This window comes from Macaca mulatta, chromosome 12, assembly GCF_049350105.2.
Source record: "Macaca mulatta isolate MMU2019108-1 chromosome 12, T2T-MMU8v2.0, whole genome shotgun sequence".
In the NCBI taxonomy this organism is placed as follows: domain Eukaryota; kingdom Metazoa; phylum Chordata; class Mammalia; order Primates; family Cercopithecidae; genus Macaca; species Macaca mulatta.
Window position 1 is genome coordinate 56,413,486 of NC_133417.1, and position 18,155 is coordinate 56,431,640.

The window sequence follows — 18,155 nt, forward strand, 5'->3', positions numbered from 1 at the left end:
AGAGTCTCACTCTGTTGCCCAAGCTGGAGTGCAGTGGCACGATCTCGGCTCACTGCAATCTCCGCCTCCCGGGTTCAGGTGATTCTCCTGCCTCAGCCTCCCGGGTAGCTGGGACTACAGATGCGTGCCACCATGCCTGACTCATTTTTTGTATTTTTAGTAGAGACAAGGTTTCACTGTGTTAGCCAGGATGGTCTCGGTCTCCTGACCTCATTATACGCCCGCCTCAGCCTCCCAAAGTGCTGGGATTATAGGCGTGAGCTACCATGCCCTGCCTGGACGATTATTAAAGCTAGACATGAATACTTTATATAATATTCTACTTCTTAGAATTTTCCATGATAAAAATTTGGAAATTCAGAAAACTACAGGGAAAAATACAAAAATTGCCTTGTTTCTCCCAGTTTTATATATGCCTGGTAAGGAACAGTCTTTATTTAAAAATAAAGATGTATTTTGCTGCTCTAAAAATTAAAGTGCTGTTATTAACAGGTCATCAGTGTTCACCAGTACTACTTGACTTAAGGTGTGTATTTTATGTACTTTTTTAAAGACCAGTACTAACGCAAGCCAAACAAAAGTTTCTGCTCCTGTTGCCTGGTTTGGAAACTGTTGAAATGATGGAGGAATCCAGTGGACCATATTCTGATGGAGTAAGTTGGGGGGTTTTATTGTTCATTTGTTTTTGAACATTTAGGTTATTTGTTGAAAGTTATAAATAAGTAGAACCTGAACAGAAAAGAGGTTTGTAACATAGGCTTTTTGCATTTTGTCAGTTGTGTGGCCTAAAATTACTTTTGTGATTTTCACTAGAGATTCTTATGTAAATAATCTCTAATTCTTGTCATTAATCATTTGTTTTGAACTCAGGTACCTCATCTGTGCTGTTCACAAAGCGTAAAATACGTAATTGTTGCTTTGGAAAAACTGGAAATAATGGTTACTAAGTCATGTCTAAGCCAGAGCTGCTGTTCATTTTCTCATTTTTAAAAAATTGATTTTCTCATTTCTTCTATCAGAAAAACACATCTTTGCTGTCACATCGCATTAGGAGCAAAGTTTCTTTGGCTAATAATATTTTATTACTGCCTGAAGATCTAGGAGTTAAAGGCACTAGTACTATAGAGTTGTGAGCTGGAGTGTTCTTAGAAAACTTATTATCTGTTCAGGAGCAGCTAGGGTATAGGTAGTTTTTGTTTAGAATCTTTCAGAGAAAAAAGACTGTTAATAGCCAACTAAGTATCGCATTTGGTTTTGGCTGAAGTAAAAATTTTCTGCCAGATAACTAACAATTTAGACTTGTTAAAGAGTTCAGTGGTATTTCGTCTGTAAAATTCTGTTGAGGGGAAATATGCTCTATCATACATGCTTTATTAACCCTCAGTTGTTTTATGTTTAAAGTTCTATGGCTTCGAATATTCTCTTAGAAATATTTTCAGTTACAGCTAGAGTGTTTGAATCTAGTAATTTAATTCACTTTATGTATTTATGTGATATGTCTCATTTTCAGAATTCATAAAATTGATTGGTATTAAACAGCTAGTATAAAAGAGACACCAAAGCCATTTGCGATTATTGAATTAGACAGTGACTTTCCTTCCTTCGATTTTTATAGGATTGAATAATTAGAAAAATTTTGACATTATTTCCAGTTACTATTTATTGGGCAGGAATTTTTAAAACGTGAAAAGGAAAAGCAAAATATTACTGTTGTATTTAATGAAATTGTTTCGTTTTTATTAAAACAGACAGAAAATTCACAATTAAATGTGAAGATAAGTGGCATGGAGAGAAAATCAAATGGAAAAAGAGATTCATTTTTGGCACAAACAAAGAATAAAAAAGAAAATACGAAACCAGCAGCCAAAGTATGTTTTCAAAAGTATATTTAATCAAATTTTTAAAGATAAAGTATATAGTAACTTACATACAACTTTGAAAATCGGATGGAAAAACTGTAAAAGACTAAATAAAGGTTGGGATTGCAGGGGAATTGAGAGCATTTGGTCTAGAAAGACTGCCAGGATAGCATGGTAACCTAGAAGCCTTAGGTGATGATTCCTGGTTAGGAAAGATAAGTTTCTGTGTAATGCTTAGCAATACCAGGATAGCATGGTAACCTGGAAGCCTTAGGTGATGATTCCTGGTTAGGAAAGATAAATTTCTATGTAACTGTTACATGTAGTTATTCCAGGCAGCAGCCCCCTCGAGATGGAATGAGACAGTTATGAATAACATAGGTAGCACAAGAGGAAAATATTTTAGAACTTTTGTTTAGAATTGTTATTTCAGAACTTAATATTTTGATTAGAAATAAATAATGCCTAGATAAGACACCTATGTTAAGCTCAAATCTGAACTAAGTATCATGCTGGTTGCCAGTTAACTGACGTTTAGACAACAGTTCTCTCTTTCATGGCCTCCAGTAAAGGTTATTCTAGAATCTTGAGACCATGGCCCTGGTGAAATGAAAGAAAAGTGTTATTTTTTAAGAATACCTCTGCCACATTCTTGTAGCAGCTAAAAGTAGAATTAAAGCAATGGTTCCAATGAACATTTATTAAGATAACATTGTAGTACCAAAGTTAATTGTATGTAGGGCATATTGTATTGGTGACTTTTACTTGACTAAGTCCTGCCTCAACTTGAGAGCTGCAAATATACTCTCCTCCCTCCAAATCAGTTCATTTCCATGTGTTGGCCTGACAAACGGTTTTGTCCATACTTTGTAGTTAAGCACAGACTTGCCTACTTTGTAAAGAGATTTAATATTTTCTACTTTCTCAGTACTTATTAGATGCAGAAAGAAAGTGGGGAACATTGTACTAATTTGTTATTGATCATGAGTATCATGAACTTCGTAATCACTATTGAAAAATGGTGTCATTATTAGAAGAGAGTGATAGAAATATTGGAAAATAATTTGGAAACTAAAATGTACATTTGCTTATTTTTTCAAATCTGCAGCTGAAACTTGAATCTTCATCTTTAAAAGTAAAGAATGAAATTCTTTTGGAAGAGGAAAAGTCTACTGACTTTGTGTTTATACCTCCACAAGGAAAAGATGCAAAGGAAAGAATTTTAACTGAGCATCAAAAAGAAGTTCTCAAAACAAAGCGGTTTGTAGGCCTTTTATCTTGAGTTGGGTATTTGATATTCAAGCTTAGATTTCATGCAAGAAAACCGTAACTTTGTGTTTAGAACTAAAATACGTGTACTAATTTTTTTTGGAGATGGAATTTTGCTCTGTCGCCCAGACTGGAGTGCGGTGGTGCGATCTCGGCTCACTGTGAGCTTTGCCTCCTGGGTTCACGCCATTCTCCTGCCTCAGCCTCCCGAGTAGCTGGGACTACAGGCGCGTGCTACCATGCCTGGCTAATTTTTTTGTATTTTTAGTAGAGACGGGATTTTACCATGTTAGCCAGGATGGTCTCGATCTCCTGAACTTGTGATCCGCCCGCCTCGGCCTCCAAAAGTTCTGGGATTACAGGCGTGAGACACCGCACCCAGCCACATGTACTGAATTTTAATGCCAAAAGTTATACTGTACATAAATGCATTTCATAATGTATAAAGCTAACCTAGTAATGTACCAAATATTTATAAACTGAATTTCTTCTCTGAGGTAGATTGGGAGGGGAAGACAGTTTGATGGAATATCTGGGAAATACACCTTTAGGTTATGATTTTATAACAATTTAGTAGAATTGTAAGTTTCTTTTGATGTTTTGTTTTATTTTTTTTTTTGAGACAGAGTCTCTCTCTGTTACCCAGGCTGGAGTACAGTGGCATGATCTCTGCTCACTGCAGTCTCTGCCTCCCAGGCTCAAGTGATCCTTCCACATCAACCTCCCAAGTAGCTGGGACTACAGATGCATGCCATCATACCCAGCTAATTTTTTATTTTTTGTAGGGAGAGGATTTCGCCATGTTGCCCATGCTGGTCTTGAACTCCTGAGCTCAAGCAGCCCTCCCACCTCAACCTTCCAAAGTGCTGGGATTACAGGCGTGAGCCACCGTCCCTGGCCATAAGTTTAATTGCTAATTGTCAGGATATCATCCGGTTTTTGAAGTTACTTATATACAGTTTTTTTCAGGTGTGATATTCCTGCCATGTATAATAATCTGGATGTTTCCCAGGATACCTTATTTACTCAGTATAGTCAGGAAGAGTCTATGTAAGTACAGAAGCCATCAAACTTTTATATCTGTTTTATTCATTGTCAAACAATTATAAAAGCAATATTCTTATGTTTATTTCAGGGAAATTCCTACTTTAACCAGAAAACCAAAGGAAGATTCTAAGATGATGATTACGGTATGTTTGGCATTTCATATTTTGGGCTTTTTAGAATCACCCTTCTATTATACAGTCTGTTAAACTGCTGAAATGTCTGTAGGTCTTCCATTTATTAATTTTAAGATTTATTGTAGATTTATTGTATGATTTCCTGTTAACTCCCATTCAGATACTAGCAGAATATCAGCAGACACTAGTCAGTGTGCGTGTGTGCGTGTGTGTGTGTGTGTGTAAAATAAATGTACTTGGCTTTTCTTGAATGTTTACTATTAGGAACACAAACTATTAGGTATCTACCACTAACTTTGGAATAGTTGCCATATATTATGTCAGTGACTATCTTTGGGTTACTGAAGTTTTACACTAAAGTTTTCCCAGAAAGTCAAACTCGTTTGCCAGCTATTAATCTGTGTGTGTGTATATATATATGTATTTCTGTGCAGGAGGAGCAAATGGACAGTGACAGTGTCATTCCTCAAGATGTCACGGAAGACCGTGGTACGGATGAACATCTTGAAAAGGCCTCCCTTTCAAATAATGAGTGTGGTTCTCTTGACAAAACCAGTCCAGAAATGTCGAACAGTAATAATGATGACAGAAAAAAAGCTTTAATTTCATCAAAGAAAACATCAACTGAATGTGCATCTAGTACAGAAAATTCTTTCGTTGTCAGCAGTAGTTCAGTTTCTAATGCCACTGTTTCTGGAACTCCCCCATGTCCTACAAGTCGGAGGCAAACCTTTATTACTTTGGAGAAGTTTGATGGTTCAGAAAATAGACCTTTTAGTCCATCCCCCTTGAATAATATTTCATCAACTGTTACAGTGAAAAATAACCAGGAAACCATGATTAAAACAGATTTTCTACCAAAAGCAAAGCAAAGAGAAGGGACTTTTTCAAAATCTGATTCTGAAAAAATAGTGAATGGAACTAAGAGATCAAGCCGGAGAGCTGGTAAAGCTGAACAAACAGGGAATAAAAGGTCTAAGCCCTTAATAAAATCTGAGCAGGAGAAAAATACTGAGGAATCTATTGAAGGCATGGTAGTCTTAGAAAATAACCCATCTGGTTTGCTTAATCAAACAGAATGTGTGTCAGATAATCAGGTTCATCTTTCTGAATCTGTAATGGAGCATGACAATACAAAGCTTAAAGCAGCAACAATGGAAAATGCTGTATTATTGGAAACTAATACTGTTGAGGAGAAAAATGTAGAAATTAATTTGGAATCCAAAGAAAATACACCCCCAGTAGTATTATCAACAGATCAATTGGTAAATGAGGATAGTCTGGTTCTGATAACTCCAAATCAGAAAATCCTTAGACGGTCGTCAAGGCGACGTTCAGAAGTAATAGAGTCGACCACTGAAAGCCAAGATAAAGAAAATAATCATCAAAAAAAGGAACGACGTAAGGAAGAAGAAAAACCTCTTCAGAAGAGTCCGTTGCATATAAAAGATGATGTTTTACCTAAACAAAAACTGATTTCTGAACAAACTGTACCGGAGAATTTAATTGAGAAAGGAAATAATTTACATGAGAAGACTCTTGGGGAAACCAGTGCTAATGCAGAAACTGAACAAAACAAAAAAAAGCCAGACCCTGATAACATTAAGTCTGAGGGGGATGGTAGTCAGGATATAGATAAGTCCTCTGAGAAACTAGTCAGAGGCCGAACACGGTATCAAACAAGAAGAGCCTCTCAGGGTTTGCTTTCCAGCATTGAAAACTCAGAATCTGATAGTTCGGAGGCAAAAGAAGAAGGTTCTAGGAAGAAGAGATCTGGAAAATGGAAAAACAAAAGCAACGAAAGTGTTGACATTCAAGATCAAGAAGAGAAAGTGGTGAAACAGGAATGTATAAAAGCTGAAAATCAGTCACATGATGGTAAAGCAAGTTCCCAAGAAGACGTAAACATAAAACCTCAGATTTGTGAAAAACAAGATGAAAGTAGTACTGTAATATGTCAGGATTCTACAGTAACTTCAGATTTATTGCAAGTTCCTGATGATTTACCAAATCCATGTGAGGAAAAAAATGAAACTAGCAAATATGCTGAACATTCCTTTACAAGTCTACCTGTGCCAGAATCAAATCTAAGGACTAGAAATGCCATTAAGAGATTACATAAGCGAGACTCTTTTGATAATTGTAGTTTGGGAGAATCCTCAAAAATCGGGATATCAGATGTTTCTTCGCTTTCAGAAAAAACATTTCAAACACTTGAATGCCAACACAAGAGAAGTAGGAGAGTGAGGAGATCTAAAGGTTGTGATTGCTGTGGGGAAAAATCACAGCCTCAGGAAAAGTCACTCGTTGGGTTAAAGAATACAGAAAATAATGATGTAGAGGTTAGTGAAACAAAAAAGGCAGATGCGCAAGCACCTGTAAGCACGTCAGAAACTTCTCAAGCTAATCCATATTCTGAAGGACAATTTTTAGATGAACATCATAGTGTGAATTTTCATTTGGGTCTCAAAGAGGATAATGATACTATTAATGATTCATTAATTATTTCTGAAACCAAATCAAAAGAAAACACTATGCAAGAATCTCTTCCTTCTGGAATAGTAAACTTTGGAGAGGAAGCTTGTGATATGGATTCTAGTGAAGCAATGTCTCTTGAAAGCCAAGAGTCACCTAATGAAAATTTTAAAACTGTTGGCCCGTGTTTAGGTGACTCGAAAAATGTTTCACAGGAATCTTTGGAGACAAAAGAAAAACCAGAAGAAACCCCCAAAATGGAAATGAGTCTCGAGAATGTTACTGTTGAAGGAAATGCATGTAAAGTAACAGAATCCAATCTAGAGAAAGTAGAAACTATGGAATTGGATGTAGGAAATGAAGCTAGCTTCCGTGAACAAGAGACAACCAAAACTGGTATTTCTGAAGAAGCAGCAATAGAAAATAAAAGAAATGATGACTCTGAAGCAGACACAGCTAAACTGAATGCTAAAGAAGTAGCAACTAAGGAATTTAATTCAGATATTAGTCTTTCTGATAATACTACACCTGTAAAATTGAATGCTCAAACTGAGATTTCTGATCAAACAGCAGCTGGGGAACTAAATGATGTGTCTGATCCACAATCATCTGAAGAAACAAATACAGAAATGAAAAATGATGAAGAAATGATGATTGGCGAGTTGAAGGCTGAAACTGGTCATGATGGTGAAACAGAGAATGAGGGCATAAATACCAAAACCCCAAAGCCTGATGAAGCTGAAACAAAAATGTTGACTGCAGAAGTGGAAAACTTTGTTCGTGACACAGTTGAAATGAGCACCGAAGAAGGACTCACTGACGCTAATAAAACTGAAACAAATACTGAATGTAATAAATCTGAAGAAAAATTAGATAGCAATCACATGGTAATGGAAAGTGATATTTTACAGGAAGATCACCATACTTCAGAGAAAGTGGAGGAACCATCACAGTCTCTGACATCTGGAACAGCTATCTCTGAACTAATAACAGAAGACAATAATGCATCTCCTCAAAAACTAAGGGAACTTGATCCTTCACTTCTGTCAGCAAATGACAGTCCTAGTGGCATGCAGACACGCTGTGTCTGGTCTCCTTTGGCTTCTCCATCTACGAGCATTTTAAAGAGAGGACTAAAAAGATCCCAAGAAGAGGAAATCTCATCCCCTGTTAACAAGGTAAGGAGAATGAGGCTGAATATTAAGGAACCCAGTATTTGGTTGGGATATTTTGGCCATACAGTGACCTCTGGTGAATGACAAAATATTATTATATGGCCACTCATTTGATTATTTACCATAATGGTTGCTAGGGAAAAGATAGGTAGAAGAAAAGGTTTTGAAAAAAGGAGACTGAAGCTTTTTAGATAAATCTTTCATTTTACAACACTAAAGATCTTTATGCAGCTTTGCACATTGTTCACTTTTGGCAAAATTGATAAAGCTCCTAACATCTTTTTGGCTCCCAATACCATAATATGAGGAAACAGATTTAGGAATATAGGCAACACTGCCATTGATAAAGCAGATTTAACAGTTGTTGTGTGTTGAAACATTATGCTGTTTTACATTTTACATATGTGTTCCAGACCATATCTAATTAAATCTCATGTGCCTTCATCAACTTGTAGATATGATCTTATTTATAGTTATTTATATCCCCATTTCCTCAGCTAAATTATAGATCTTTTACTTTAGAAAAGTTGGATTATAATATATATATATGCTTTAGCTTCAGGCCCTGTGCCTTTCACATAGTTTGTTGAATGAATGAATTAAAAAGTAGGAAAAGTTACATGTATTTACATAACTCAACTTGTCTTCTACTTAACAAAATAGATGTACTGTAAAGGTATGATGTTGGCATTCCTTAATTTTGAACTTGAACCTACTATTCATTGTAGAATACATTTTATATATACAAGCGTGCATATATAGACATGACACCTGGCTTTTTGCCTTCAACGAACATACTTTGAAAATGTTCCTTCTGCCAGGCTAGGTGGCTCACACCTGTAATCCCAGGCGTGGGATTTGGGAGGCCAGGGCGGGTGGATCACCTGAGGGTTGGGAGTTCAAGACCAGCCTGACCAACATGGAGAAACCTTGTCCCTACTAAAAAGACAAAAATTAGTTGGGCGTGGTGGCGCACAGCTGTAGTTCCAGCTACTTGAGAGGCTGAGGCAGGAGAATCGCTTCAACGCAGGACACAGAGGTTGCAGTGAGCTGAGATTGTGCCACTGCGCTCCAGCCTGGCGACAGAGCAAGACTCTGTCTCAAAAAAAAAAAAAAAAAAGTTTCTTCAAAATCCCTGTTCCTGTTATTCATATGGTGTATAAACTTTGCAAGATCCACTGAAAATTCTTCTGCTGAGAATCTAGAGATTAAGTTTTTTGTTTTGTTTTGTTGCTTGCTTGCTTGTTTTTTGAGACGGAGTCTCACTCTGTCGCCCAGGCTGTAGTGCAGCGGCACGATCTCGGCTCACTGCAGCCTTCGCCTCCCACATTCAAGGGACTCTCCTGCCTCAGCCTCTTGAGTAGCTGGGATTACAGGCATGCGCCACTAAGCCCGGCTAATTTTTGTATTTTTAGTAGAGATAAGGTTTCACCATGTTGGTCAGGCTGATATTGGACTCCTGACCTGGTGATCTGCTTCCCTCGGCCTCCCGAAGTGCTGGGATTACAGGCGTGAGCCACCGCACCAGGCCTATTTCTGTTTTTACATCAGTTTTCTTTCTCATCTGGTAATCCCATAAACTTACTAGAATCTAGATCATACACTTCTAACTGCCACATGTGGCTTTGTTCAGTTTTTGCTACTATACCTTTTTCACAGTCTTTGGTATTATGCAGAGACAGTTTAACATATAGAAAATTAGAATGAATTGAGGTATTGAGTTAATATGATCTGTGAAGGCAGTTGTTACGAACTGTGCAGCTGACTTTTTTCTAAACCCACGTTCTATTTTTGGGTAATCTCATAATGAAAATGTATGGTGTAATTTTTTAAAAACTTTAATTTTGTTAAGTAAAATCCTGACCTGTGTTTTCAGGTTCGCCGTGTCTCCTTTGCAGATCCAATATACCAAGCAGGATTGGCAGATGACATTGATAGACGATGCTCTATTGTTAGGTCCCATTCTTCAAATAGTTCTCCTATAGGAAAAAGTGTGAAAACTTCTCCTACTACACAATCTAAGGTAAGCTATAGGCTTTAAAATGTACATATACGTATACAGACACAGAATTACATGTGCATGATGTGTCATAAAATAAACTACATATTTGAAAAACTTCTTCCTTGGTTTGAAATACATTCTTTTGTCTGCTACACGGTAAGCAGAAAGGAAGAGAAGAGGTGGTAAGAGGCAGTAATGATCCAGCAAGTAATTGATTAGGTAGTAGATTACTCTTTTTATGTTTTTTTGAAATTTTAAAGACATGATTGCAGTCTAAGTTGTAAAAATTGTAAAATTATAGTCATCTAGGGTTCTGAGTGTTTTTTTCTCTCCTTTCTTCTATCTAGCATAATACCACTTCAGCCAAAGGATTTCTGTCCCCAGGATCACGTAGCCCTAAATTTAAGAGCTCAAAGAAGTGTTTAGTAAGAAGTGCTTTAGTTTTCATGTCACTTTATATTTTCATGTTCAGTCGGTTGACCTCTGTGTAACAGCTTCTGAAATTTATTCTAAGATTTCAGAAATGGCCAAAGAGTCCATACCATGCCCAACAGAAAGTGTTTACCCAGCTTTGGTGAACTGTGTGGCACCAGTTGACATCATTTTACCTCAGATTACATCAAACATGTGGTAAGTGGTTATTTAGGCTTCTTGGTTATATTCCAAGATGCCACTTTATTTAAGAAGACTGTTTGAATGCTTGGTTCTCATGTTTAGAATTGATTGGCATGTATTCCTCTCACACACATTTTATTTTTGAAATAAAAATACAACTGAGAAGGTAGGCCAGATAAGGCAATATGAGAAACATTTATCTTAATATAGTAAGATGTATGCGTAATATTTCAGGTGCTGCATTGAACCCTTATATCCATTATCTTGTTTAATCCAAATATAAACCTTATGAGGAATATATGAATATCATTTCTACTTTATAGGATGTAGTTTACAAAGATTACCACCAAAACTACATAGCTGTTAAGTCATCATGTGTAAGAAGCATGAGACTCACATACATAAAACCTGTTGATCAGGTGTTTTGTTTTGTTTCTAATTAGAAGTTTATTTCCTTGATGTTTTAAGTCTTGGAAACTTAAATGCCTGCGTGTAGGTCGTTCACTCTATCTTGATTAAAAGAATTGTTTTAGGTAGTTTGTGATGCCTTGAGATAGTTTCTCTGTTAATCAGGCTGCCCTGTCATGGCATAATCCCCAATAGGGGATGGAGTATTCTTAAAATTCTCTGAGGAATTTAATGATTCAATAATGTGTGTCAGACATACCAAGTCCATTTCTGATTAAAGTTGGGGAGGCGATTATGCATACTTAAGAATTATCTATTAAAGAGATGTATGTAAAGCACAAGGTACGCAATAGGCTCATTCAGTTTCCAGTACTATTGCTTATACCAGACACACACATCAGATTCAAATTTTATTTTAAATTACACATACATGTGCCTGTCTTCACTGTGGGCAAACCTCAGTTATGATTGAGCTTAAATGGAGAAATTCAACTGGATAAACCCTTGCAAATAGCATATAAGTAAAATTGTATAATTATAATTTCCTATTTCTGTTTTGTGTAGGGCAAGAGGCCTGGGACAACTCATTAGAGCTAAGAATATAAAAACTATTGGTGATTTGAGTACTCTTACAGCATCTGAAATAAAAACTCTTCCTATCCGTTCTCCAAAAGTGTCCAATGTAAAAAAGGCTCTCAGAATATATCATGAGCAGCAGGTAAAAACTTAGATGTTAGCTACGATGTATATAAATAAATGACGTAGCAGTACAGTTACAGAAGTTTGTTAAAAGATCACTTCATAATGGCACAGGGAAATTGATTCATTTATTTTGTACTGTCTTTATGTATTTGCACCTCAGATAAATGTTTAAATTGTTTTCTCTTTGAGTTCTGTTCATCCCCTTCTCTCTTTCATTTCCACCATTTGGTATTTGATTCCATGGCTGCTACTGCTATAACCTAGATGTTCAAATCCAAATATCTACCAAAACCACACAAATTTGTAGGTCACAGTATTTTGATTTTGATGCCTACCACATTTGTGACTTATTTTTCTTACTTTTCCTTTTTGTCAGTATTGTGCACTTGAACATTTTGGGTCATTGGGCATTTTTCAAGATGGTGATGAAAGCTAAGATTCTTCCCTGCTATAAAACTATACAGAATATTTTGTGTATAATTTCAGAAGGATTCAGACTACTGAAACCCATTCAGAGACCCTCTATCCATTGGCAGTACAGATTGAGTATTCCTTTGAGTATTCCTTATCTGAATTGCTTAGGGCCAGAAATGTTTCGGACTTTAGCAGATTTATTTCGATTTTGGGATATTTGCATTATACAGCTACTTGTCAGTTGAGCATCCCTAATCTGGAAATCCAAAACACTCATTAGAGCATTTAGGCATCATGTCAGTGCTCAAAAAGCTTCAAATTTGGATTCCATTCCATCCAAAAAACATTCCGTTTTTGGAGTAGGCATACTCAACCTGTATCAGAAGTTTTGAATACATGAAAAATAGAGTAAGCAGTGTTCTGAATCAGAATTTCTCAGACCTGGGGTTTGCCAGCCACTGAAGACTTCTGCTGTATTCTTGAAGGTCCTTGATTTTATATTAACTTACTTGTGATCTTCTAAATGTTTGTTAACCGGTTACTCATAAGAGAGAACCAAAACTACTAGTAATTTTCTGTCTCACAGATTTAGTTTCTAAAGTATTTTCTTATTCAGTTTCCATGGGTCCTGGGAAAGTCTATGAGAATTAGGTTTTTTTACCAGCTTTCCTAAGATACAGTTTACATTTTGTGAAATTCACCTACCCTATATGGACAATTAGTTTTTAATATATTCAGTTAAATAATATTCCCCATGATCTAATTTTGAGTCTTTTTTCATCACCCAAAGAAGAAACACTGACCCATTAGCTATCACTCCTCATTTCCACTGCCCAGCCAATGCCTACTTTTCCTCTATAGATTTGCCTATTCTAGATATTTCATAAAAGTGGGGTTGTACAACTTGTGATCTTTTGTGACTGGCTTCTTTCACTTGGCATAATGTTTTCAAGGTTTATCCTCAAAAGTTTGCATTTTGAGGTTGAATAATATCCATTATATGTATATACCACATTTTGTTTATCCAGTTGACAGACATTTGGGTTGTTTCCACCATTTGCTATTACGAGTAATGCTGCTGTGTCTACAAGTTTTTATATGGATAGATGATTTCATTTCTCTTGTATATATACCCGGAAGTGGAATTGCTGAGTCATATGGTTACTGAACTTACTATTTTCAGAAAGTTAACTTACTGAACTTAGTATTTTCTCAACCAGTGGTCCGTAAGTCCTAGAAACACTTAAGAAAATTGTATTTTATTTTATTTTATTTTATTTTTAAAGACAGTGTCACTCTGTCACCCAGGCCAGAGTGCATGGGGGCGTGATCTCGGCCCACTGCAGCTTCCACCTCCTGGACTCAAGCAATTCTCCTGCCTCAGCCTCCCGGATAGCTGGGATTACAGGCACCCTAATTTTTGTGTTTTTAGTAGAGATGGGGTTTCACTATGTTGGCCAGGCTGTCTGGAACTCCTGACCTCAAGTGATCTCACCACCTCGGCCTCCCAAAGTGCTGGAATTACAGGGGTGAGCCACCGCACCCAGCCAGAAAATTGTGTTCTTAAAAAAAAAAAAAATCTGTATTTTATTTAAGCTTGGAAGTCTCTGGTATAGACTTTTTTATACCACATTCTTTTTTTTTTTTTTTTTTTTGAGACGGAGTCTCGCTCTGTCACCCAGGCTGGAGTGCAGTGGCTGGATCTCAGCTCACTGCAAGCTCCTCCTCTCGGGTTCACGCCATTCTCCTGCCTCAGCCTCCCGAGTAGCTGGGACTACAGGCACCCGCCACCACGCCCGGCTAGTTTTTTGTATTTTTTAGTAGAGACGGGGTTTCACCGTGTTAGCCAGGATGGTCTCGATCTCCTGACCTTGTGATCCGCCCGTCTCGGCCTCCCAAAGTGCTGGGATTACAGGCGAGAGCCACCGCGCCCGGCTATACCACATTCTTGAACTTGGGAAATAGAATGTAATTTTCTTAGCTGCCATGGCTATATTTCCTGAGAAAACCATTATGAAATATTAAATTCTAACCCTCTCTTTGAGGAAATAATTTGTAATGCTGTATTTTGTGAAGTTAGAACCTACTTTCTTAGCAGTATTAGCTCTTGTGATGGGAGGTAGAACATAGGTTCATACAATATGTTTTCCAGTGTTTGTACTATTACTCCTATTAAAAGTAAATTTTAATTTGTTTTTGTTTTTGGTTTTGTTTTGCCTTTTTTCTGCTCCAACTGTGTAAACAAGGTGAAGACTCGTGGACTAGAAGAGATTCCAGTTTTTGATATTTCTGAAAAAACAGTAAATGGAATAGAAAATAAATCTTTGTCACCTGATGAGGAAAGACTTGCCTCAGGTATATTTTAGCAAAGTGGGATAATTTTATTTAGAAGATCAGCTGACTTTCTTGAAATACTTTGTTTTCAGTTTTAATCTAATTTGACCATGCCTTATTATTTCAACAATTATTTTATGTTTAATGTGAAGTATGTGAAAAACTAAACGAATGGACATCAAATGTGTCTACTTGTTTTTCTTGTCAACTTCTCCATCAAGGTCTCAAGGATATAAACTATATACTTCTAGTCATATTAATAAATGAAGTAGTCTACCCATTTTTAAATTTCTTTAATAGCACAGAATAATCTATGAGAATAGCACAGAATAATAAACTGTGGTAGGCTGGGCATGGTAGCTCATGCCTGTAATCCCAGCACTTTGGGAGGCCAAGGTGGGTGGTTCGCTTGAGGTCAGGAGTTTGAGACCACCCTCAGCAACATGATGAAACCCCGTCCCTCCTGAAAATACAAAAATTAGCGTGGTGGTGCACGCCAGTAATTACAGCTACTTGGGAGGCTGAGGTGGGAGAATGGATTGAACCCAGGAGGCAGAGGCTGTAGTGAGCCGAGATTACGCCACTGCACTCCAGCCTGGGCAATAGAATGAGGCTCTATCTCATAATAATAATAAGAAGAATGATAATAAGCAGCAGCTATGGTAGATTTTTTTTTGTCCACTTGTCCTCATGAAGAGTGAGGTACCTAAGCCTGCGCTTTCAATTTGAAACCTAGGCACTTGGACTAACTTAAAAGATCATGTAAATAATTTAGTTTTTGTCTGGTATAGATTTAGTTGTGCTTTTTTTCTCTTTTAGATATAATTGATCCTGTTCCGTTAGAAACTCCATTATCCAAAAATCTTGTGGCACAGATTAGTGCTCTTGCTCTTCAGCTGGATTCAGAAGATCTTCATAATTATTCAGGAAGCCAACTATTTGAAATGCATGAGAAACTAAGTAGTATGGCAAACTGTATAATAAAAAATCTACAGTCACGTTGGAGATCACCATCCCATGAAAATTCTATTTAGTATTTTAAGAGAAAATTGAAGGTTTTTTTTAAACATCACTGGATTTCTTGATTGAGGAAACAAGTTCTGAAATAATAGCACAATTTCAAAGAAGAGACTGTTTGCAAAGTTGATAACATTTCAAACCCTGAAGGACAGTGGCTTATTGTGTAAGTTCAATTTTGTAAGTTCATTATGTAAGATCTTTTTTTTCATATAATGTATTTTCTTGGCTGCTACGTGTGGTTTTTCAGGAAACTTAATGATCTGAGATGTGAAAGCAAAACTGGTAATAGAACTATACAGTTTATTTCATACTTTCTTAAACCTGTGCATATTCTGGTGAAACATGTTAAAATACTTTAAGTAAAATTGAATATTTTTCTTTGAGTTTTTGCTGAACTGATAAAGGTATTTATACTTTCATTTGTTTGTTTAATTCATGTTTGTTCGGCCTGAGGTTTAGGAAGTTTGTTTTTGGTTAAAAACCTCAAATGAAATACGAAAGAATTGAAACTTTTCCTGCATATGTCAACTTTGGACAGCTTTCAAGAAAAATGAGAAAAGTTGCAACTTCTGGGGGTTAAAATATTAATACAGAATTTACTAAGATTTTATTCATTTGCATTAGCAAATATTCGTGCAGCAGCAGTTGACTGTGAAAATTTATTCTTATGAGACGTCTAGTATTGATTTTTAAATGCATGATTGTACATTATGTATAGATGACAATGTTTTTAATTTATAAATTTCATTCTTCGTTAACTGCATGGGTTTTTCTGCAGCTTATTGTGAATACCTTGGTTCTGTTCAATAGAAACATTTTGTATATATTAAATACTGAAATATCAGTATGGACGGTAGAAGTGCTTCATGGACTTGTTGCACATATTTGTAGGATTCTGTATCTGCAAATACAACAACAATAGTTTTGTACTTAGTTAACAGTCTTAGTTAAAACATGAATTTATTTTTTAAAAGTATCCAGTATAAGTAAAATTATAGAAATAAGAAAATGTTACACAACAACTTTGCTGTTCCTACCCTTACCTTCTTACTACTTTTGGTTTGGAAGAGGGTATCAGCCACTAGAAAGTGTGCCTCCTTACATTTCTTAAAGGAAAGTTAGTTTCAGTATTTCACAGCAAGTTGGACTGTACGAAATCTAGAGTTGATCTGCTTTTTAAACCTTCATCTAAAAACAAACTTGGAAGAAATTTGAAACTGTTGTTTTTAATATGTGTCTGTTTTGCCTAGGTTTTCTTTCTTTAAATAGGTATGTAATTAAAACCTTTGTAAATTTTGCCAACTAATATTAGTGCCTGACTTCCCATACTTGTTTCATCTTTTTAAACTGACAATATATCTCACTTGTTCTCTGAATAGAATGAGTGAGTGATCCCAGTTTTCACGTTTTATTCAGAAGCTAATCCCTACTTAGCAAGGCACACGTTCTACAGCAAGTCATAGAAAGTTTAATCCTTGTGCCTAGTTAGCTCTCCTGTATTCAGGGATCTCTATAAAACTTTGTGTCTTTTTTCATCAGCCCCTATAAAAGTTGGTGTCTTTTTTCATCATCATAAATTCATCATAACCACAGATATTTTTGGGTCTAAATAAGATATTCGTATACCAAGGATGGTTTTATAAAGAATTCTGGGATCATTGAATTAAGGATTGTGGCTTGAAGTAAACTAGAGAAAAATACTAATTTCTTTAGAAGGAATTATAATTATGATTTACATTTTACATCATGTATTTCCCAAATTATATTTAACAGTAAAGAGGTGCACATGAGTTTTTAGCAAACAGGTATGAATAAGCAGGTATGTATATATGTTTGGGGCATAAGGGAGCAGGTTACGTTCCTAACACACTTCAGAATTAAAATTAGCTCGTTTCATGACTATGTGCCTTAACATTTGTGTGAACTAAACTTGCTGATTGAATGAAATTCTTGGGAAGCCGAACAGTAATAGCAGAAAATGTGACCAAGTGAGTATCATGTACTTAAATCACTGAATTTTATGTAAGCACAAGCATTAATTTTAAAAACATTGTAGTTTAATAAGGTTGCATTTAAAGTATTTGGGAGCAAAGACAAGCATGCTGAATCTTCATTTTGCTATGGCTATAAGCATATATTTTTGGCAACTAACTTGCAATATTCTTGCCTTAAAATTTCCTGCAAATTTCCCCCTTAGTAATTCCCAAATAGCAAAACATTAATATTCCATGATTAGCTCCACTGTGTTCTCACTATTAAAATGGAATTCGTTTTTCAAATATTTTCTAATGGTTAATAAAACAAATGTCAGATAATAATAAGAACACTCAAATGTGGTGTCTTAATTGTCTTATGCATATTTAAGAAGAAAAAACTAGTGGCATACAGGAGTGTAGTGTAGTATCTTTTTGTTGGGTTTTTTTTTTTTTTTTTTTTTTGAGAGAGTCTCACTCTGTCACCCAGGCTGGAGTGCATCTCGGCTCACTGCAAGCCCTGCCTCCCAGGTTCACGCCATTCTCCTGCCTCAGCCTGCTGAGTAGCTGGGACTACAGGTGCCTGCCGCCACACCCAGCTAATTTTTTGTATTTTTAGTAGAGAGCGGTTCACTGTTAGCCAGGATGGTCTTGATCTCCTGATGTCGTGATCTGCCTGCCTTGGCTTCCCAAAGTGCTGGGATTACAGGTGTGAACGTCCACGCCCG

The 18,155-nt window shown here is 36.3% G+C and overlaps 1 protein-coding gene across 9 annotated transcripts in view; it reads left to right on the forward strand.

The window, feature by feature from the left end:
* The window catches only part of RIF1 (replication timing regulatory factor 1), a 69,424-nt gene that overhangs the window by 45,445 nt on the left and 5,824 nt on the right, over positions 1-18,155 (forward strand). For 6 of the 9 annotated variants that reach the window (XM_077956988.1, XM_015110091.3, XM_015110090.3 and 3 more), the window contains 12 exons: positions 554-653; positions 1,749-1,868; positions 2,968-3,119; positions 4,098-4,178; positions 4,264-4,318; positions 4,744-7,962; positions 9,836-9,982; positions 10,309-10,386; positions 10,476-10,591; positions 11,549-11,702; positions 14,347-14,455; positions 15,254-17,786. In XM_077956988.1, the coding sequence (XP_077813114.1) occupies positions 554-653; positions 1,749-1,868; positions 2,968-3,119; positions 4,098-4,178; positions 4,264-4,318; positions 4,744-7,962; positions 9,836-9,982; positions 10,309-10,386; positions 10,476-10,591; positions 11,549-11,702; positions 14,347-14,455; positions 15,254-15,468 (4,546 nt within the window). In that variant the 3' untranslated portion in view covers positions 15,469-17,786. Of the gene's footprint in view, positions 1-553; positions 654-1,748; positions 1,869-2,967; positions 3,120-4,097; positions 4,179-4,263; positions 4,319-4,743; positions 7,963-9,835; positions 9,983-10,308; positions 10,387-10,475; positions 10,592-11,548; positions 11,703-14,346; positions 14,456-15,253; positions 17,787-18,155 lie in introns of those variants that run through there. The other 3 variants (XR_001438575.3, XR_013401987.1, XM_077956993.1) reach the window with 3 other exon arrangements.